The sequence below is a fragment of the Nipponia nippon genome, unplaced genomic scaffold (assembly GCF_047370975.1).
Source record: "Nipponia nippon isolate SJK-2023a ecotype South Korea unplaced genomic scaffold, ASM4737097v1 scaffold_25, whole genome shotgun sequence".
Classification (NCBI taxonomy): Eukaryota; Metazoa; Chordata; class Aves; order Pelecaniformes; family Threskiornithidae; genus Nipponia; species Nipponia nippon.
Window position 1 is genome coordinate 7,329,085 of NW_028262342.1, and position 22,600 is coordinate 7,351,684.

Below are 22,600 nucleotides of genomic sequence, written 5' to 3' on the forward strand. Positions count from 1 at the left end.
TAAATGAAAGATGAATTGGAAGGAAGTTTTATTTGATTTTGTTACTCCTGGTTGCAGAGCCTACAGAACAAGCATGGTTCTCCAGCAAACAATGGTCATCACTTTGAGTGAATTTGAACCTGAAACTCTATTTAATACAGCTTGTAAGGATGAGAGACGGAAAAAATAGTGTAACCAGGCCTATAAATGCATGCACAAAAGTTTACAAGGCAAAAACTGAATTGTCTGCTGCTAGGGAGCTACCGCCTTCGAACGCATTCAGTGCATTTGAAAGAGTACAGCACAATAATCATCATCTGCAGGAGTCGTAGGAGTGTACTAATGCCTGGCTTGAGGTCCAGGCTACAACTGTTATGACAGGCTGCTGCTGTGCAGTATTTTTCCAAGATCTCTGGCGAGAGCCTGTTACCTGCTGTTATGGTCTGATGTTTTTGTGCCACCATCTGGTCAGAATTTTTTTCCTTGATTTGCTCATTATGAGCTCCTTCACCTGAAAAGGAGCAGGTCTGCCTGACAGCTCATGCTTGAAGCAGGTAGAGTAATACTTTCTTTGCTGGGCATGGCCCATTTCCTCCCATTGAGAAAGTTGATTTAAAAGCCAGCTGGGCTTATGCAGAAACAGTACACAGATGCAGGACTCCTGTCTGTGCTGCTGACTCCTCGGCGTCTTTCCAAGACTCCCTAAGCTTCCAGAGGTCCTGGCTAGATTGCAGTTGGGTAGGTACCTATTTGCCCTTGAAGCAACTCTGATGCTTTCACTTTGGGGAAGAAATTTGAGGTGGTGCTTAGTCTGCTGTCTAGACAGTGGCAGTTCCAAGGGTCTGTGAGCAGTATGAGAGCCCTCCTTGGAGGGACGTTTTGTTCAGACCTGTTCTTCCCTGTCCTGGCAGCAGGTAGGGATCACTTGCTTTCTGGCTTGGGTTTGACCCACCACAGTTGGCTGTAGGCACACATGGCTCCTGGGACAGGGTTGCATCAACCTGCCAGGGTCTGGCCAGGAGATGGTGCTGAAAGGCAGCTGACCATGCAGGCAGGGTGCCTTGAAGCCCAGTTTAGCCCCATTAGCACTGGGATGGCACACATGGCTCTCGAAAGATGTCGAATGCCTATCATCCTGAGCATTGAGGTAGACCAACACGTGTGAGTCTGCAGCAGGAGTCATTTGGATGCTGCATCAAGACCACATCCCTGCATGTGGATGGTGGCTTTCCAGAGCAGCTTGCTGGAGGACCTGCCAGTATTACAAACAAGCTCTAATCAGAGGCTTTGGGGGATTTAAATGAGCACAATCGTTGCTGCACATCCTGAGGTTAAACTGAGTTTTTATACAGTGTTGCCCGAGAGCTCTTTAGTCCTAAAGACATGGTGCATTCTGAGATTAGAAATGCTAGGTCTGACACTTCTGAGAAGGTGGCAGGGATTTGGGCTTTTTTTTCCTAGCCATGTCCTATAGGGCCAGTAACTAAATAGTGAATGACGATGCAAATTCCAATAGCAACAGTAAGTCTGAGTTGGGATGAACACGAATAATGGTCTCAGCTCTTTTTCCCCCTCCAGGCTGTCTGCGGACCTTGCGCTGTGAATCGGTTGGTCAGTGGTAGAAAGCTGTCAGCAGCCTTAAATACTAGAAAATAAAGGGGGTTTGGGAGGGATTTTTTGAAGGGGGGAGGGGGGAAGGGAGCATTACATTTTGGATCACGCTCCACAGCAAAGGTGTTGCCTCTGCCAATTCCTTGCTTAAACCATGGCATAAAGAGGCCTTGTACTTTATTGCCGGGGTAAATAGCATTGCTTTGTGGAGCACTACATTATGCTGTTTTTCATTAGGCCTCTGTTACACGAGGAAAGAGCAGGGGAAGTGGAGCTGAGGAAGAGGAACACCCTTACGAGCTGTTGCTTACAGCAGAAACTAAAAAGCCCGTTGCGGTGGATAGGAAAACAAAAGGTAAGTGACCATCCAAAAACCAGAGCTGTTTGCTTAGATGCATTTAAGGAGAATACAGAGGGCAGAGAGTAACTGGAATGATTAAACTCTTTGTTGGGTGGGGCAGCTGGGGTCTGGATTGCAATTGTGTTGTTTCCTGGTAATCTTCACTTTTATAAAGGAGAGATCTAAACGTTCCTGTACAAAACGTACATGGAGGAAGGGCAACTCTGCTATTTTGACAACTAAGAGATTGCGAGGACCTACTCTGTTAACTTAGAAAATAAGCAAATCTTGTGCACAGTCAAGTAAATGCGGAGGGGTGGAAGGCTATGTTATGTTGTTACAAGTGAGATGAACCAATGCAAGCATTTAAATGAGCCATATTCTCCATCCAGCTGAATTTAAAGACCTGCTGGCATTGCATGTTTATATTGGCAGATGATTCTCCCTTCTATCCTGGTCTTAAAATCAACATCCCGCTGTGTATTAAAGCTCATTTGAGATGTAAACTAACAAAGGAGAAAAACAAATGTGTAGAGCAAGCCCCTTTCTAGAACAGACTGAAAATCCACTATATAGCCAGGTTAAGCATCAAACTAGTCTCTCTTCTCCCAGAGGGACTTCTGTGCTTTACAAAGGATCTGGGAACACCTTGTCTCTTGTGTTTGGCTATTGCTGGGCTTTTTGGCTTTCCTTCAACAACAACAACAAAAGATGTGTTTAGAGGAAAAATGTCTCTTGCTTTATTCAAAAGTCCTGAGCAGGAGTTTGGAAGGATTTAGTTTGGACTCTAAACCTGGAAACCATCTCACTTTGAGGATGAACAGAGGATAGCGAGGTCTCGATGTGATGCCTCATTGACTGCCCTGTAAGACCTGCAGGTTTTTGGTTTTTTTTCCCCTCTTGCAGCATGATAGCTTTCATTCCTTGAGTCCTGCCGCACTCCTAGCTTGTATAGGGTGGCACAGGAGGTCATTGTTTTCCCACTAGCAATTTGCCAAATCCACTTGCTGCCGGAGGCAAAGTTAGGATGCTTTTCAGGTTGGTGCTTTGTGGTCTCACTCAGGAATAGTCCTTGGGCGACAGCCATTGAACCAGAAGCTTTCAAGCTATCTTTTCAGTGCACAGCTATTGCTGGTTATTCAAGTGCAAGCTATTCCCGACTGCTTTGCTCCTTTCTCTGACTACCATGTCTAGGCTTGATTGCTATGAGTGAAGGTGTGTCGTAATTATGTGTCAGATTACAATAAAATCTCAAAGTAATGCATCTGCTTGTTCTTGATGGAAATCTCTTCCCCTGAACACCCAAAGACGTTGGTATTGCAGGCCCTCGAAGCCCCATTTCAGGGAGAGGTTGCAGGAAGCATCTTTAGCCTATTAAGGATCCAGAGCAGAGTCCTGTCTTTTAAAATGTACAGCTAGAAAGACAATAGCTGTGACTTCAGGGTTTGCAGCCTATGGGAAGTGTTACTGTGTTTGTAACAAACCTATGAGCCCTTTCTATTGATGTGGTCGGAGAAATCCAGGGATGCAGTTGGGTTTTCTCGTCTTCCAGGACTTGTTCACTCTTTTAAATGCAACTAGCACAATGACTAATGCAGTGGAGCCTTCGATCTGGTGGAAGTGAAGAGCTGCTCCTAGGGAAAAGGGGCCCAGCCAATGTCTTTCTCATCTCTTGCATTTCTTAAGCTTGCCAGGGCCATCTCCCATTGCTCCTTGTGGTGGACCTGGAGAAAGGGCCATGACTGTTTGTCCCCCTTCTCCAGAGGGTACCAGCTGTTTTCCAAGGCATCTTGGAGTGCTCCCTGTGGCACAACTGCACATGTGGCAGTGTCCCCAGCTGGCAGCTCTCCCTGTGCTGCAGGAGCAACTGAGCTTTGACAGGGCCCCATGCCATCCTTCACCTGCTGCTTGTCCTCTCAGGGACTGCCACCTTCTCAGCCCTAGTAGGAAATGAGGCACTGACTGTATTTTGTCTTTAGCGCTGTTTTGTGTTGTTCACCCTTGCTTTCTCTCACAGCATTACAGGTTGCTTCTTTTTCCACACGAGTTTCGTAACCGCTCTGGAAGGGTGGGTCAGCTTTGGAATCTGCTTTATTATACTGGGAACAAAAGGAAATGTTTCCGGCTTTCGCAGTAGTTGGCGTCAGGTGCCAGAAGGGCATGTGGAAGCAGATGTAGCTAAGTATGAAATGTGAGGTATATGCTGATGGGGGGGGCAGAAGATGCATTTAGGGAGTAGCAGAGTCGTTTCGGTAAAACATTAAACAAGGGCCAAGTGAGGGGCCAAGTGAGGGACCAAAGCCTTAATTGGGGTGTTGGAGAATTTTCCCACCTCTGGATCAGAAGGGTCCTGGAGCATCAAAGGCAGCAGCTCAATCCCAAGTCAAGGAGCAGGCTGAAGCATGGCTTTGAATTGCTTCTTGGCTCTCGATCTGAGAGGCTGGGCTTCTAGATGTTACTTGATGAGTTCTGGAGGAGCCTTTGGTCAGAAGAGGACGACTCTGATTCTTGCAGGCTACTGAGAAGGGCTTTTCAGGGCAGCTGAAAGGCTGAATTCCAGGCACGCCATTTTTAATGGTGCCTTTCATATGTGATAGCTGCCTTTGTTCCTGTTGCTGCAAGTTGTCTTGTATTCAGTGACTAGATGAATGTGGTATTATCTGCCTGGCTTTGGTTGCCTGTTGTGTATGTTACAGCAGTTTGCTGTCACATGCTGGAGCACTAGGAAAAGTTGGCTTAATGTTTTGGGCAGAGTATCAGAAGTGGTTTGAGCCAAATGCTTTCCCATCCTCTTTGGTAAGGAAACTATGTGCAATCGCATGCATGAAGTCAGGGCATTTAGACCTTGTAACGGGACTTGTAAATAGGCTAAGAGTGGCGAACTGACCAGGAGGAGACTGTACAAGTCCTGCTGCATTCAGAGAGACCTGATGGAGGGTGAATGGGGAAAATACTTCTGAGTTTTGATGTCTGTCTTGCCTCTCAGGAGAGTCATCCGCAAGTGCTGTCAGTAACCAGCTGCAGGTAGGACTGACTTGGTTCCTTCTGACGGTTATTAAAAACTGATTTGTTGAGGTTCTGCTGTGCTGCTTCCATAGGAAGCCCAGCTTGAAGTATCTGCTTTTCCCTTCCTCCTGCTGGAGTTTTTCTTTATGGTTGTACTGGCTCAACCAGATGTATGGATGTGCTCTAAACCAGATATCTGACCCAATGATGAAAGATAAAACATGCTGCTGAGAGATTTAAAGAAAATATCTCTCCACAGAGCCAGAGTATGGCTACAGAAGCAGTGGGGTGGGTATCACTATAGGGAATCTATGGGGACATGTGCGTATTACAAACAAAGGTTGGAAGGGACAGAAACCTCTTGGTTTGCCGTGAGATGAATGATAGTGTACAACCACAGCCTGCGTGTCCTCCCTTAGTTTTATCATGCCTGGAGGACAGACCCTTTTCCCCATGTCTTAGGTCCAAGCCTGCATTTCTGCTGTCATGATATATTTAGAAGCTTCTGTGCAGAGTCATGTTAGCGATCTCTCTAAGCAACTAGGGCACTGTTTTATTGCCCTTTCTTAAAAGGGAAATAGGGAAGGGAATGCAAATGAGCACAAGTTCAGGTAGCTTTTGGAGGGTAAACTCTGTCCAAAATGACCGAGCTTGATGAGACTAATGCAGGAGCGTACTGTACACTTCTGAGTTTCACATGCCATCCCTTGCTGTGTAAATGAGCCTTTGTTTTAGTTTTACTGCAGTTGAAGGTTATTTTTGCACCTCTAAAGTAGCACCCTAAAGGCCAGCTTCCCTCTCTTCTCTGGCCTTCTGTGCCACAGGAGATAGACTTGCATGTTCCTCACTTGACAAATTCTGGCATGATGTGGTATTGGGAACCTTTTCTATATGAAAGCTAGAGGCTAGCATATGCCCTTGCTGGTTTTAAGGTTAGGGAGCCTGAGCAAAAAGCAGCTGCAATAACAGCTTCATTCTCCTAATCCAGAGGCATGAAACAAATCCTGATGATGATATATAGGGAAAGAAATTTGATCGAGGCGGGGCAGTTGCAGCTCAGTGTTATGAGTTTAGGGAAGTGCTTCGTATCTGGAATCATCAGGCTGCTGGCAAGGAAGCTCTTAATTGAATCCTCCCTGGGAAGCAGACAGTCTGTACCCAGAAAGGGGTTCCTGTTCCCATTAGGTGTTGAAAGTTCCTCCTGTTGGCAGAACCTGCAGCGGGCATTGGCTGAAGAAGTCAGGACCAGTCAGATGCCTGTGCTTGGGTGTAAAATCAGCGAAGGGAGTTGGACAGAAGTCCCTGTGTTAAGGACAACTCCCTTTCTGAGTTAAAAGGTGTAACTGGAGGAGGATGCTTTCAGACCCCTTGAAGTGCAGCAGATGGATAGAACTGGGGTGTCTCTGCTTTTCTAGCACCTAAATATTATTTTCCCCTCCTCCAAATTCACTACGCCCTTGAAAAATGAGTACTGTTCATCTCTGCCATGAGAAAAGTGATCAGCACATGAGCTGAATCATGTCAGTAACCTATCCCAAAAAGAGGGGCCTTCCCGAGATGGCCAGTGACTGTTCTGGCCTCTCTGCTAGCCATCCTGAGGCACCTTTAGTTGAAACCCCAAAAGGTAAGGCCTGGGGAACCCTCGGTGTTCCTGCCATGTGCACCTCTGATAAAAAGGAGCGAGATGACTCTTTCCTTCCTACATGAGTTCTGTCTGCACCTTTCAGGGCAGGCTCTGAAATGTCTCCTTCAAGATGTTCCTCACATCTTCTGAGCAAGGGCTGTTGCCCTTGCTTCACCCCTTCCTTCCCTGGCAGCTGCCTTGTATTTCAAAGTCCTTCATCGGCTCGGGGATGAATGGGGGCTGTGATTTCTGTTCAACAGGAGCCCTTTTGTGAGTCTCTGGAGCTGGATTTGGAGCGCTTTGTTCTGGCTGGACCCAAGTGTTCCAGCACGTGGCATAAACTTTCACCAGCCGCCTCTCTGCCTTCAGTAAAAATGTCAGTAAAGGTTAAGCTGGGGCATGGAAGAAATGATTTCCAAGGAAGGAAAGAGGTTGAGAAGAAAGGCTGTTGAATTTGCAAAAGTTGTTCCCTCCCCATCAGGTTAATGTGACTGTCCCATCAATGCTGTCTCCCTCTTACCAGGTCGGTAGCTTTTTCTTATTAATACCAGTCTGTCCTATGAATGAGTGCAGCACGTCTGATCTCTTCTAAGGTTTCTCTCCAGCATTACAGCTTCATAACTTCATGCAAAGTAACTGAACATAGTCTGGTCTTGAGATCTGATCAGGTGCTGCTGTTGGCGTTCCCAGCCAGCATTAGGAATGATGCTGGTGACACCGCCTGCAGGGGATGTGCCTCCCCCTTGGCAACTTCAGTTGCAGAACTTCTTGTTTATGTGCCCGTGCAAGATAATCAACAACTACTTCATTGTCCTGGAATCCTTAACTCATAGGATCCAGAATGAAATAAGCCCTTGCACCACTTGATCCCAGCGAGAAGCAAGGTCTGCTGCGCGCTGCCCTGGCAGTTAACCTCTGTTCAGGCTTTTGCCGTTCCTGACTCAGCTGCCAACTGAGCAAGCTGCTTTTAGCATTTCTGTGGAGTAAACAAATGCCTGCGAGAGGGACTAGCTTATGCTCATCAAACACAGAGTGCATGAGACGCCAGGACCTAAAGCGGCTTGCAAAGACAAGTGACTAATTCAGTCCTTTCCTGCCTCATTTCTGGTGTGAGGACAGACCGCCAAACCAGACGGGTGTTAGTGTTTGAAAATGACCTGGTCAAGCCTAGTGCTGGAAAGGATGCTCGAGGGGAAGGAGTTGATCTCACTGTTGTTACTAATAGGCTGCTTTTAGTTAAAGATAAGTAAAATGCGTAAAATGCATTAGTGAATTTTGCCCTCACTGAGATGAGGATTCCTTTGCCTTGGCTTCTGAGAGCTGCTGTCTTGCAAAGCAAGTAATTTCCTCTTCACATCCAAACATCCTCCTTGCATTTCAGAGCCATGTTATTGGGGTGCTTTGCCTTAATGCTCCTTTGCAGTGTGGGTTTTTGGTCCTCAGACCAAAGAGTGTTTCATCAGCACTAAGTGGAAGTGGTTAAAATTTGCAGGCAATTATGGGCAGGTATATGAATCCTTGGTAAACAGAAGTTATACTTCTCTTTACAAAGTTTTGCTTTTGCAGTTCGAATGCGTGTAATGTGACCAAGACACGTATGTCTGTGCATACGCTTGGCAACTGGGATCAGTCAATTATTCATGATTTATGCAGGACCCTGGTACCTGATATTAAAGATGTTGGTGCAGGAGTAGCTGAGTAACAGTGTCAGATTTCTGGGACAGCCGGTACTCCACGCAGCTCGCTGTGTCAGACCATTCTGCACTCAGTGGTTCGCTTGCAAGACAGAAACTTTTTGATCGAGTTTTTTATTGCATAAACTGTTTATTTCTCTCCCCTGAGTAAGGAGGAGAGGTTAAACTTGGAAACCACTGGGGAGGAAAGCAGTGTTTTTTTGGGGAACGGATTTTGGAACTCGCAGGTTGATTACAGTCCAGAAGTTTTCCCACCCTGCAGTGCGTTCCAAGGGCAGGGAGCACTGCTCTAAATAACACTTTGGCCTTTATGGAAATGTATCAGATGTTCCAGGAGCCTCTGTCTCTGCTTCTCCTACCTCACTTGCTCTCTCTGCAGGATATAGTTAGCACTTCTCTTAGCCTTATATAGCAAGGCCTGATAGTTAGTGTTAACAGGAATAAAACAACAAGGAGAGCTGCCAGATTGCATAAATCAGGCCAGTGTTTGGAATTTCATAAATGCCATGACTTTGGGTACAAGTTGAGCATGCGGAACAATACTGAACTGTTCTCTCTTTATCTCTCCCTCCCTTGCTGAGGGAGGGCAGGGGGAGAGCTGGAATTTTGCTGCTTCTTCCATGTTTTTAATCCCCCCCTCCCTGTTTTCATCCCCTTGAAGACCACAGGAGGAGCAGTGGCAGCCGCAGCCAGGACTCTGCCGACGGCCAGGACATCCAGGTTCCAGAGCAGTTTTCAGGGTTGCTTCATGGTTCTTCCCCGATCTGTGAGATAAGTGAGGACCCTTTCAGGCTTGTTTCCTCCACGGAGAAAGGAGGCACAGAAGCTACAAGCCACCCACCTGCTATGCAGCTGGAGGATGCTGACTTACCTGCTTCTGGATCAGTACGGACCAGCTCTCCAGACCAAAACCAGAAAGTGGTCTACGCAACCATCCAGCACGCGCACGTCAACCGGGCGGATCCTGAAACTGTAGTCACGCCCCACGTGCTACAGCACCCCGGCGGTGCTGAGGAAGAGGGGGACAGAGCTGTGGGTAGAGCCCACCCAGGGAGCAAGCCCAAAGCTGAGCTTAAACTCAGTCGCAGCTTGTCCAAATCGGACTCCGATCTTCTGACCTGCTCTCCAACAGAGGACGATGCCATGGGGAGCCGAAGTGAATCGCTCTCAAACTGCAGCACTGGGAAGAAGAGGCTGGAGAAGTCCCCCTCCTTTGCTTCAGAGTGGGATGAGGTAAGGCTGACCTTGCTTAAGAGCTTCTGTGCCAGGAATGAAATTGTACAGCATGAGCTCCTCTCTACCGCACTGGCCTTTGGAGGGGGTCCTGGGTGGTTTTCACCACTTTTACTAACTCTCACATCACATTAATGGGCAAATGCTCACTTGTAAGTCTTTGAGGTGTTAAATGCCAAAAGATAGGCTTAACTGGATTGGGGGAGAAGCAGAATTGCAAGAAGTAGGGGGCTTTTCAAAGTTTTTTAAGTTGCTCAAATATGGGGCTTGATTTCTTTTAGGCAAGCCAGATAAGTTTTTACATCCCCAGAATGACGGAGAGTTGATAACAGTGCGCCTCACAAATTTTTGTCGACCTCTTTCCAATTTTTCCCTTGTGGACTCTCCCAGCATCCGGAGGAGATGTTTTGTTTCTGGGTCCCTGCTGCTTGGGGGGTAAGCAGTGTCCTGGGTTCATGGGCATGGAAGGAAGAGAGTAATTAGACTGTTTTGTGTGTTTAATAGCTCCCGCTTTCCTCTTCACATGTTTATTTCAGAGGCTTGTTAGAAGTCACTTTATTATAGTACAGGAGGCCCACGGATAGTTAAATATTTCATGCTCAGAAAGTTGGCCCTAGTGAACCACTCAGGCGAGATTAAGTGTCCCTCTGAAATTCAGCACCGCAGCATTACTGAAACATTCTTTGGAGATGATTCTCTGCTGGTAGAGCAGCAGCGCTGCAGAAGAGATAAGCTCGGATGAACCACTCTTTGTACACCGAGAGGAAATAAAACCCCTGGCGTGGTGCTGGGGGCGTGGAGCTGTGCGTGCCAGGCGTGTAAACTCATGGGACGGTTGTGCCCCTGCTCATCTCTCCTCTGTGCACTGACTGATGCTCAGCTGCCTCTCTGATCCTGACTCGGAGATAAAAATCATCTTTTGTGGAAGAGGGAGGTATTCAAAGATGCTAAAAGTGAAGTGGGAATCCCTCCTCAGTATGAGCCCATCTTTCAGTTCATACTCTCACTCCCTGCAGTGCTTTAGGGTTGCCAAATACATCTGTGTTCCTCTATAGCTGCTTTGGTTGTAGAGGCTTTGCTGTTAATTACCTGGGTCAGTTGTACTATGACTGTGAGTGAAAGATTTTGCAGCAGAAGGCTTATTTGAAAGGACCAGATAATTTTCACTGTGCTTTTCATGCCTAACCGAACTGTTTACAGCAAACATTGAAAGGGAAGGAGCCTTCGGCTTTACAGTGCTGTGCGACTTTACTAGTAGCAGAGGTCAAGCGTTAGTGTGCCTGTGCTTCCTCTGCTCAGAGAAATGAACCCGCAGATCTGCTTCCCTGCTTGTAAACAAGAAGCATCATTTCCACCTGGTGTCAGCCTAACAAGCCACAAGAGGAAAATCTGGTTTTCCTTCCCATTATCTTTAGGTGAGGAAATCAAAGAAAGAATGTGAAAAATTCACATCTGTCTACAACGGGACAGGTCTAACTTAAAAAAAGTCATACTATCTAAACCTAATGATTTTATTTGTCTTCCTGGTTTCTGGTGTAATTTGAACATTTTGTGGAATTGCTTTAATCTGGTAGTAGCATCCTGTGGCCAGAGCACTGACTGGGGGCCTTGGGGTCTCATGGCTGTCACAGACCAGCTTGAATGATTCTGGACAAAGGTTTCTCCTCTCTGCCTCAGTTTCCCCATCTGTGAGATAGCAATAGCCTCTTTTGTAGAATGTTTTTGTTCCCACTGAAAAACACTAGGTAAAGTTAAATATTCTCATAAGAAGGGGGACAAGCCAGCAGCTGGTGATTCACTGCCTTTAGCTTGATTTGCTCTTTCATTTCCAAAGACTGTATAGAGGCATTTGGGGTCTCATTCTGACTCCTGGTGCAACGGTTACGCTCTTTGATGCTGTCGGCAGGAGGGGCACGGTTCACAGGGCAGAGCAATTTTCTATAGAAGCAGCATAAAAGGCAGCTGCTGATAGTAGTTTATATAGTCAGGCCAGTTCTTGCTATAAAATATCCTAATGCAGACTCCTATGATTGGTAAGAAATGGTGAAGATGCACCTGTGGGGAACGTTTAGGGGTTTTTTTGCAGTGATTTGTATGTGCAGAAAGGGCCTGATCTGGCTGGTCATAATGGCAACAATGAGATTTAAACATAAATGTAGTGCTGTTGTTGGAGGTTTAATTAGTTCCCTGAATGGGATAATGCAGCTGCTCTGAATTAGATGCAACTTGCAGCCTCTGAATTTACCAGGCTAATATAAAACCTTGTTGAGCCACCCCGTTAGCAATGATTTGGCTCTTCTGTGTTGAGGGGAAACAATGGCAGATTTATATGCATTATTCTGTTAATTTTAATAGTCTTTGTGCAGGCAACTGAGGAGGAAAGTGATACATGTGCAGCTCTGTGCAACACGCAGCTGTAGCAAACAAGCTGAGGATTTTGCCCACTGGCCTTGTCAGCAGTAGGTGTGTCTGTTCGGGGCACCAGCGACTCGGGGATGGACCTGTTTATGTCCACGGACAGATGGGGTCTGTGGCAGAGGCTGAGCTAGCATCGCTCTGGGCCATGGGTGACTGCTCAGCTAGTCTCTCTGACTGGGGACAGCTTGGAAGGAAAGGATCACGTCCCTTCCCCAGCCGAGCACTGCAAATGCCCTTTGTTGGAAGTGGAAGGTGGTGCCGGCTTTGCCAAAAGGGTGGGATGGGGAAGAAATGATTCACTTGGCAAAGTTCATCCCTGTTCCCAGTTGCGGCTCCCCTGCTCCAAGGGCCTGGCCCAAATAACAGATGCCGACAGTGTTGCTTTGTGTGCCACGCTGCAAAGGATGTTCAGTGTGCATCCCGTCTGCCTCCTGACCCACCGGCTCCTTCATGGGAATGCTGAGCGCACACATGGTGTCCCCACTCCAGCTGCTGTTGGATAGAAACTCTTTGCAAGCAAGCCAGAGAAATTATTAAAGCAAACAGCAATGTATTGCCCAGGGAGAGGGGTGCAGACCGAAAATGCTCGATCTTCTGCTCGAGAGGGAAGCAAGGTGGGGGAGAGGAAGCGTGCCAGGGGGTAGACCCCCTAGTCAGAATAAATATTTGAATCCTTCCAAACTTGGCTGAGGGCTAAAGTGATAAATTTGGTTGTCGTAATCGGCTTGTAAATATTTAGCAGCCATGAGATGAGCACGTGGCAGTCACAGCTCACTATGAATTTTGTATAGTAGAATAGACTGTGTTTGCACTCCTGAGGGAGGAGGGGGGCTCTTGGTGCCTTGCTCAGCTGCCAGCCCCCTTTTGGGGAGGGTTAACTCACATCTGCTCTGCCTTCCTCATCTGTAGAGCAGCTCCAGCCCTGCACATCTGCCCGGGCTGCTGCAGGAGCCTTGCCGTAGGCAGGCAAACCTTGCGTCATGCAAAATGGTACTGAAGCCCCTTGGAGTTTGCTCAGCAAACCCTCCCACCCACAGGGTGCGATCTGGAGGGGCTGAACTGATTTCTCTCTTGATGATAAGCTATTCCAGTTCTCTTTGGATGAAAGGCAGCATATACATGTCTAGAATGAACAGTAAGCTGTTTAGCAAAGGCTAAGGGGTATGCAACAACTTTGCTTTATTCTGAGCCCATGCTATCTGATCGCTCTCGGCCAGGTTTAGGCGTGGAATGGTTTCTTCTCCCTCTGCCTCAGCTTCTGTTGTGGTTTTTTTTCCAGGTCCTTTTATCCATTTGATAGATCAGCATGTCTGTGCTAAAGGAGAGAGCCTGACCAAGACGAAGCAAAACTTTCACAATCATTCACTGAGCTGCCACAGCTCCGCTGAGGAAGCAGCTTCCTGACAGTGAGAGTAATTAGCGGGGATGTAATCTCCCGGGGGAAGTGGCAGAGGGACGATGGCTGGGCTTGAGGATGTGGTAAAATAGTCCTCTAAAAACTGTGGTGGCTGGAGAAGAAGTCAGGCTGTGACAAACACTTTCTGTCCTTTAGATGCTGTCAGGTTGATAAACGCGATGTACGGGTATTTGGAAGCTGCATCCTATGCAGCCTCCCTTCTCACAGGACCAAGTGAGGTGACGAAGTGAAAACCCCTAAATGCCAACAGCAAATAAATGAGCTCCATTTGTAGAGGAGGAGGAAGAAGGGAGATGTTTGGCTTCAGCAAAACACAAAAACTTTGGGCAATGTCTTGGCTTCAGGAATAGAGGTTTAGTGCCTTTTGCGATAGGTTTCTGGTGCGCTGCTGCTCCTGCAGTTATTGTCGTTGTTCGTTTCTGCTTTGTACCCTGTGGTCCTGCCTGTGCGGCAGTGCAGCCAGGATGCCGTGCTTGGGGGATTTTTTTTTTTTTGAGAGTTGCAGTGTGGTTGTTCTTGATGCGTGTATGATCCAGGAGGTGCATCTGTACAACCTGATGTCACCGCCCATATCTGCATCCACGCTCTGAGCAGAGACGTCTGGAGTTGAGGCACAGTAATGCTTGAGTTTAGCTGCTCTTCTTGGTCATAGGTCTTGGTAAGAAAAATGATGTGTTTTAAATGTTCAAGGGCGAAGAATGAGGCAGGCTACTGAGAATTAGCCTCAGACCTGGCTCCTGACATCCCTTAATCCTCCACTTCCAACTGTCTGCTATCAAGTAAGTGGCTCCAATACTGAATTTGTAATGACTGCTGAGCTCAGAGGCTCCAGCATCAATGTCACAAAATGAAGTAGTTGCTTTGTGTTCCGTCTTTAGCTCTTTTAGGAACAGATTAAACCTCCTGCAAAAGAAACTTTGGGAACTAAATAAAACATGCATTTTAGCTTTTTTTAGAAAAAAGGAGATGCACAGTCCACCACTTCGATGCGTTTTTTTTTCCCCAAGTGAATTAGTTGAAGAATTAATGAATATTCTGCAGCTAATTATGGTACTGGGCAACCATCATATCCTATGAATAATTGCAGTGGTGCTCCATGTTTTGCTATTGCTGCAGAAGGAATTCTTTCCCATTTGTGGTAATTGTGGATGTGGTGTTTCACCTGTTGCTGACCTGTTTTTGGGGTCTTAATGTCACATAAGGATGGATGCCAGGAGTAGATGGCACATCTGTCCTGCCTTCCATCACAGGTTTTGAAGAGCTGGGGAGCAAGTTGTTAGAGGTTGTGGCTGCTAGGGGGTGGCTTTAAATACTTGAGCTCAATTAACCTTGTCAGGACTGCTTGGGTGCTTAAGTACCTAGTGGAATTAGTGCCTTAATTACATGCTTACAGTTGAGGATTAAGAACATTTGCATTGAAATGTGAAACTTTCAGGAAAGCTCTTGATGCAAAACCTGCCACTGCCTTAAAACAACACCCAGAAGTTGAAATTCAGAGCTGCGAGCTGGTGTTGAAAGAAAATGCAAATATTTCCCTTGTTATTCTGGGGGAGAGCTGCTATTTTTGTGCCTGGTGAAACTGCATCTTGTAAAAGCTCAGTGGTTTTTGTTCTGACAAGCTCTTGCAGCTTACCTGCTGGGTAATGGCTCTGGTATGGCCCGTGCTGTAGATCAAAAAACCTGGTGTTTCAAGTGAGAAATGCATTTGAGAAAACAATATGTTCAGCCTCTCCATATTCATACCACCTTGCAGCATGCAGGCTTGCCATCACAGCTCTGGCTCGCGTGGTCCTGCATGGTCCGAGGACATCCCTGCCATGTGGGTCACAAGGCTCCTTCCTTGCTTGCCAGCAGCCTATGCCTCCTAAAATGTTTAATTTATTCTTTTGGTTCAGGTGTTTAAATCTTAATGCTTCATTTGCCCTGGGTTTGGCTTGTGGGACCAGGCAAAGCCTGTTTTTGAAGCGAGGTGTCCTTGGCATGCTTTTCGGCCTGTGTCCCTTGCCTAGAGCTGGCCCTCATTTCTAAGCTCTCATTCCAGTTTTCCCTTTGCCTGTTTAAAATGTTTTATAATTTTTGTTTAGGGGAAAAGCAGTAATGTGGTCAGTATTTTTGTTCTGATTTCTGCTATTCTAAACAACCATGTCCATCAGGATCTTAATCAACTTAATTATTGGGCTGGTTATTCTATTATCTCCAGATCCCAATGTTTCCTCTTGTTTTTCCTGTGCTAAGGTCAGGGATTCTTACATCATCCCTCCTGTAGAATCTCTTTTCCCTTTGCCCCCAGTGGCGAGATTTCCTCCATCCTGATTAACTTTTTGAAGTGAAAGCTTTTGTGTTGCCACCTTACAGGTTTGCTTTGTATCTACTGCAAATGGCCAGCCTGTTAAAATTATAAACCTATATTGAACTAAGCCAATCCAAGCCAAATTAAGACAACTTACCAGTTTTGTAGGTAAAATTGGTTGGTGTTCTGGTTTGAAAGGCAAATGTAAAGGCCAAGCATACTTCATTCCTGTATTTAACAGCAAGGTTTAGACATAACAAGAATTATATTTGCCAGCTCTTTGAATCATATCAATTAATCTAGAACCAGACAGGTATCCGGGGCAGCTCTCGCTAAGGCAGGTTTGCCAAATATAGTGAGACGTAGCAGCTTATCGGCTACCCTGTGTGTGGAAGAAACCTTCCACCCGTGCGTTCAAAAGGATTTATGAAAATGCCCTCAATACAGATTTAAATGCACAATGACTTCTTTCTCCTCTTATTTATAGGTCACCAATTAGAGGCTGAACATGGATCTAAATTAGCGTGCGTGCATCCAGTGCACTAGAATAATATAACAGTTTCAGTCCACTGCTGCTGTGTGTTTCTGTTAACTTTTCAAGTGTATTAACTCAGTATTTCTGAATCAGAAGCTTTTGATTCTTTTATGTAAATTATTTGTGGTCTGACAGATATTCTGGTTACGTAACGATCTTGTGATCGTTAGCGTTTTCAGGAGTCTTTTTCAGGAAGAGAAATGTCCGGCCTCAGTGTCCTTACTAAATTCAGTCTTTCATTATGTTCTCTTCCACTTTGTCGCATCTTCCAGCACTTCAGAAGTTTTTATTTTTAAAAAAGCATTTCTGTGGCTCTGTCCAAAGTCTCCAAGCGGGCTTCACCGTGCTGTGTTGCATCCTGCACACTGGAGACCACCTTGGCACCGAGAGCCTAACAAATCATTTTTGGCTCTGTGTCTTAGGATGTGAGAGTATGAAAATGTAGCTGTGAAGTCAGTTAATTGATTCGATACTCTTAAGAGGTTTTTGCCTTCTTTATTGTGAGTTCAAAATAACTGGTGTCCAGCCATTTCACTGTTTTGAGCCGATGCATTGTCGCATTTGGTCATCTTTCTTGTCATGGTAACATCCAATTTTGCTGGGTATTTGTCAAAAAACTTTGATATTTGGAGGGCTCTGAATCTGCAGATTCACCACACACCGGCTGTGAAATACAAATGTATACCGTAAGTTCCTCTCCTCTTGGTATGTGTTCAGATTTGTAATTCTGGGATTTGTACGAAAACACAGACTGGAGAGTTGTATGAAGCAACAGTCCCTGATCCCGATCCAAATGAGTTTCTCAGAGACCATATTAAGCCAGAAAATGTGTGCGCCTTTATCACTAATGAACAGTTGCAGAATGTCTTGAAATAAATAACAAATTTAGTGAGTCCTCGCGTTGTGTGTGGAAAGCACATGCTGCTGGAGGAGGATATAGCATGGGAACTCTGAAGTTTAAGTGTTGAAATGTGCCTCAAACAACAGGCTTGCTTTTGTAGTTTAGGTTAGAATTAATAAATTGAGCATTATATTTTCCAACCCTTTCGCATTTGTTATGCTGAGTTCATAACACAGGCTGGTATCTCTTGTATACGCAGAATGTACTGAGCGATGAAATATGAGGCTTCTGCTCTGTGGGATGGTGATGTTGAGAACATAAGCCGAAGCTTCATAAACTAAACCAGAAGTGGTTTATGTGCTGTCACCAGTCTAGAAGTGAGATTCATGTCCCAGATCCAAATTTCGCAGGGCTACACTTGCGCTAAGGAGCCAGCAGGTATTGTCCCAGATCCTTCTCTTGCTCTTAATATTTGCAACTCCATCCCTTTCAGAGATCCTGGTGGATGCTGCCAGCCAGCCATCCCTCTGCTCCGAGGATGTATCCTAGCTGCGTCTGAGCAGCCTTGCTTCCGCCTTCAGGGATGCAATATCAGTTAGTAATAACAGGTATCCATTAACCAAAGACTTTTCTGGGGAAAATGCCTTAGATCACTTGTCTTGCATCAGCAGGATAAACAGGGAAGCAGGCAGGACCTAATTGCTTGTTAAAGCAGTGCCTGTTATATTGACTCCCAGGTGAATGTCTGCACCCAGCATCTTCTGGGCTTGCGGGCTGCCTGTGAGTGCCCTAACCACAGTGGTATTTTGAGCCTGTGTCATGTTGGCTTTTAGAAAAGCAACCTTTCTGTTGGCTTTGTTCCCTCTGTTGTTACCTGTGCTATTGTCACATCAAGCCTCAATTACTGTGAATCTGCAAAATGCTTGGAAGCATCAGCGAGTTCGGTGTGCAACCCTGGGCACTTGCCGTGCCCCGCTCTACTGGGCTGCAGGCTGCAAGAGCGGCAAGTGCTTAGAGGTAACAGCTAATAAATGTGAACAGCATGTCAAATGTAGTGGACTTCATTTCGGTATGGCTGCTGGGGTAGGCTGGCTGAGGTGTCTTTTCACCACGTGTTTCCTAAACTTGAAATGAGATGCAGGAGGAGTTGGGCCAGTGCAATTACCACTGCACTGAAAGGCCTAGAAAATGTAGAAGTATCAGCTAAGGGGCATTATTGCCATTTACAGGACTTGTGGTGTAAATTGGGTATTAATTTTGAGATGCTCAAAAAGGCTAGTTAAAGCCATTCTTTCATTCAGTCCGTTGCTCTTGCGCAGGGTGTTGGTATTCAGCACCGTTGTGCAATTGCTGCTTGAGTCATTTGCTTGGGCTGACCTCTTGTGTCCCCTCCGGACTGTATACCACATCTCTTGAGAGATGATTTCACAAGTCAGCAATTAAAAAAGAAAACCCTAAATCTTGATTAAATAGCTCTGCTTTCTTTTTCCTCCCAGCAACTCCAAAATAACTTCTCTTGTTTACTAGAAAATCTATAAAACAGTTGGAAATGGCTAGCAGCATCTCATGTTCAGCTACAGTCACCTCGTAACTGTCTGACACAAACTTTCAACCATGATATTGAAGGTTGAGAGTCGGGCTTTGTGTGCAGGAGGGATCATTTTTTTCAGGCAACCATAGAGCTCATGGTTGATCTTACCTGTGCTGTATTTGGGGTTTGTTGCTGTGGTATTGGTACAGAATGGAAGCATCAGATGGAGGCATTCTTGCTTTCCCAGCATCGTCCATTGAGCTAATGCACCCTTATTTTTCTCCCCTGCTTTTTCCAGCTAGTCTGTTAAGCTGTAATGAGACTGGTCACTTTGTAATTGGAGGCGTTTCTTGTACTCGAAGGGGTTTGTAAACTGTAGAAGCAGCTTGTCTGGTGTTTTTAAACCAAATCTGCCCCATCCCTCAGTTGTAGAAGCTGAGAAATAACGAAGTCTTAACCCTTGACACTTACTTGGAATTGCAGAAATGTAAAATACTGATAACCTTTAAACCCAACTTTGTAAGTAGCTTTCAGGAATAAAATATGCTGTTGGAACTGCTATCTTGTCTGCCGAGCTCTAGCCCCAGGCGAGTTTGTACAATAGGTTATGAACCCCTTAATAATAAGGATTTATAATGGGAATCCTGATAGAGTCTTAATTATGCTTATGCTGCAGGGTGTCATTATAATGCACTAATACCATACATATGGTAGATAATGTGCCATTTGTTTCTGTGTGTTTTTATTTAATTATGGACTTTTATCTGAATAACTTTATTGCTCGATGTTTCTGTTGTTGACACATGTGCAGGCGTGCCGTAGCTTATCTTCCTTGTGACCAGGCCTCTGGACTGGTGATTTTAAGCTGCCAATTTGGGAAGGGGCCACAGAGGAAGCAGAAGGCATTGACCCCACACGGGGTTTTTGCTTGTTATGTGCAGAGCTCAGAAAGAGATGGGCAATGGTGTGTGGTACCAGAAATCCTGTCATAAGGGAAGGTAAGCTTGGGAAGCTCCAGGCAGGAGAAGTTTTGAGGAGAAACCCTGTTACACTGTCCCCTGATGCTCTTGGTGATGGCACAAGGTGGCAGTCCCCCCGTGTTGCAGAGGGGGGATGCTGCTGTCACCCTTGGGTGAACTGCTGAACCACAGAAAGCACCTCAAGGGGGAAAAAAAAAAAGTTTTCTGCTGGTTTGGTTCCCAGAGGCAACATGCTGTAGTTACATGTGTGTGCATATATGTATGTGCATGTGCACAGGCACACCTTCAACTCTAAATCATCCCTAGATGGTAACTCGTAGTTCCCTGCTCAGGCTTCCCAGGTAGCAGGGCCTGATGCAGCAATGAGGAGCCTGTGCAGAGCAGTAGAATAAAGCAATCTGTTACGTCTCGTTCTGTTTGTACCTGCTTTAACAAGTCTGAAGTTGTTATAGTGATTTAAAGGGAAAACACTTCACTGGAGTTTTTCTTCCGTGCCCCTGAGTTAACTCTAAAAGCTGTTTTTTCCAGGATAAAAGCATCAAAGGGGCTCTTCTTTGTATATCAAGGCATATCTGGATTTTAATGGTAATATTTGGCTTCTCAGAAATAAGCTCCCTGCAAAGGGGCATGTGTTTGTGTGTGCATGAGGGAGGTGTTGGAAAGTGAGAGCATTGCATGGAAGGGTTGGCCAACAGAGCCTGGTGTCTTAGGCACACTTCCAACCTCTTAGTTAACATATACAAACCTACCCTTCTGGTTGGCCGCCTTAATTTCGAAGCGGGGAAGCATGCATTTACTCTAAACAGAGCTGTTTTGTGGGGCTCAGAGCCTGGCTATGGAGCTTGGTTGGGGATGCAAGTGCGGGGTGTTACGCCTGCGGAGCTGCAGAACGGCAGTGTGGATCATTGCCCGAAGCAATGATGCTCTGACCACCTATTTTTCTTGGAGGGGATGGAGGGAGGGCAAAACCCTGCTTATAAACTGTCTGGGGTAGGATAGATGTAGCTCTCAGCAATACCTGGTCATCCAAATGCTGGCATGCATGTGTATATATATTTTTTTTCTTCTCCCAGGACGACCTTGTTATGTCCTTGGGAATCACTGATGCTGCATGCAGAGACTGAGAACAAAAATTCTGCATTTATATTGATGGTAAATGTAAGGGCTTTTCAGCCATAGGTGAGGTTTTACTAAGCCCCTTCCAGAAAGCTCCAGTAGCATAAAGATGCCCCCGAACCTGGGTGAGTGTCACGCTAATGGAGTGCTGCTCAATTTTGTGCTTTCTGAATGAAGCTTCCTTTCCCTGCATGCAAATGAGTTGCTGCAGACAGCTTGTGTTGCATCAGGCTGTCTTTTATTTTGGTGATAAAAGACCCCGGGACTTGTTTAATCGTCCTCTGTCTCTCTCAATGGACTCGTTGGCTCCAAACTTCAGCATTGTCTCGGGGGAGGATAAACTGGAGAGATGAATATGGACACAGGGGCTTCACATCTATCGGGGCAGGGGAGTGGAAACGAAGCGCATCAGGGCTGGCTGCAAAGCGATGGCTCTGCAGGGCCATGCGTGCCCTCCGAGGAGCAGGGTCCCCAGAGGCTTCGATGTCCTGTACCTGGCACCACTGTCTTCAGCGAAGATGTGGGACCTGTCTCCTGCTGGTCATGCAGGGTGGTATCAGAGGAAAGGAGATATTTTGCATCCTGTTCATGTCAAAAGCCATTAGATGCTTCTGCCATGAGTGCTCTGAGGTGGGGAATTACTTTGCAAGACTCTGGTGTCGAAATGTCCTCTGGCTTGCCAGCAGAACAAACAGCAGCATCCAGTGTGTCCTCCAAGCTGGCTTGGCTTTTACTGGCCTTCTACAAACAAAAACCTTTTTCTCCATTAATCAGAACTCAGTTGCTCAGGATAGTTTGTTTTAAGATAAAGTTCTGTTTTGGAGTAAATTGCCAGTTGCTATGTTTTCATGGCTGCCTGCCTGCGTGGAAGAGCTCACCACTTCCCCAGCCCCGGGATGACTGTCAGCCGCGCCCAGCTCCTTTTTTTGGGGTAGTTTTATTAGGCAAATGTGAAAATAAATCAGTGTGCTTCAATCCTGGTAACCACTCTGCAGTTCCTTCCCGTCCACCCCTTGCTTTGGTGTTTGCTGAAGGGCGCTCTCACATCCTTGCAGCCTTTCCTTCTTCCAAAGTATTTTAGCTTTGCAGTAGTTTGTCTCCTTTCTTGGTAGGGTTTCAGGCCTCGTTGGCTAAAATATCTTTATAGCATGGAGCCAGCTACCCCTCTAGATTAGGAATAACAGATATGATTGTATTAATTTAGGAGGCAAAAGGATTTTTCAGTTTTATTTCTGTGGGTGTAAAACAAAAAAAAAGAAACCCAAACCGTAAAAGACCCCACCCCACAACCTGTTCAGGGACGGATGCTTGGTGCTTCAGTGGAAAAAAACAGGTTAAGCCAAAATAAATCGGAACTGAGTGTTCAGGCTACAACTAAGTCTGAACTGCAGCGCTATATTTAAACAGGGTATTTTTGTATTTTAATGATTAACGACTGGGAAAGACCAGCCTAAAAAACTGTAGCGTAGGCTATTTTCAAAGTATCTTCTCTTCCAGCCCCATCTTAGTGCAGTAGAGTGCAGCTGAGGACTGGTTGCAGAGGACAGGGATGCTTTAAAGCATTCCTTCCCTCTTCAGGTTTGTGTCCTTCCCCTGTATGCTTACCTTTGCAACCTCCTAACAGTTAAATCAAGACAATCAGCAATAAACCGGTGTTTGAGTTGGTGTGTGACTTGGGAGAGTCTTTTCGTTTTGTGGAGAGCCAAGGGCATGAAGCAGGATTTCCCTTTGCATTAATTGTAACACAAAGATTTGACTGTGCATAACCGTGACCTCCTCCAGATCAAACTGATGTTTAGCAAAGGATGGCTTGTGAAAGATAATCCTTTGCCATGTGATTATTTCATTACTGTTCATTTTTATATAGCACAAGGCAATTCTCTGCTTTTGAGGAAAAGTTCGTGGGTGTTTTAGTGCTGAAGAAGCACCTGCAGGTCCTCACTGCTGTGTTTTGACTGCAGAGCTGTCAGTGCTGGGGACTGAAC

At 46.0% G+C, this 22,600-nt stretch overlaps 1 protein-coding gene across 16 annotated transcripts in view; it reads left to right on the forward strand.

The window, feature by feature from the left end:
• ANKS1A (ankyrin repeat and sterile alpha motif domain containing 1A) overlaps positions 1 to 22,600 on the forward strand; it is a 106,693-nt gene that overhangs the window by 44,271 nt on the left and 39,822 nt on the right. For 14 of the 16 annotated variants that reach the window (XR_015705661.1, XR_015705662.1, XM_087761717.1 and 11 more), the window contains 2 exons: positions 1,828 to 1,945; positions 8,916 to 9,487. Coding sequence is in view for 13 of the 16 variants with exons in the window: in XM_087761717.1 (XP_087617843.1) it covers positions 1,828 to 1,945; positions 8,916 to 9,487 (690 nt within the window). In the remaining 3 variants the exon portion in view is untranslated. Of the gene's footprint in view, positions 1 to 1,827; positions 1,946 to 4,766; positions 4,955 to 8,915; positions 9,488 to 22,600 lie in introns of those variants that run through there. The other 2 variants (XM_087761730.1, XM_087761731.1) reach the window with 2 other exon arrangements.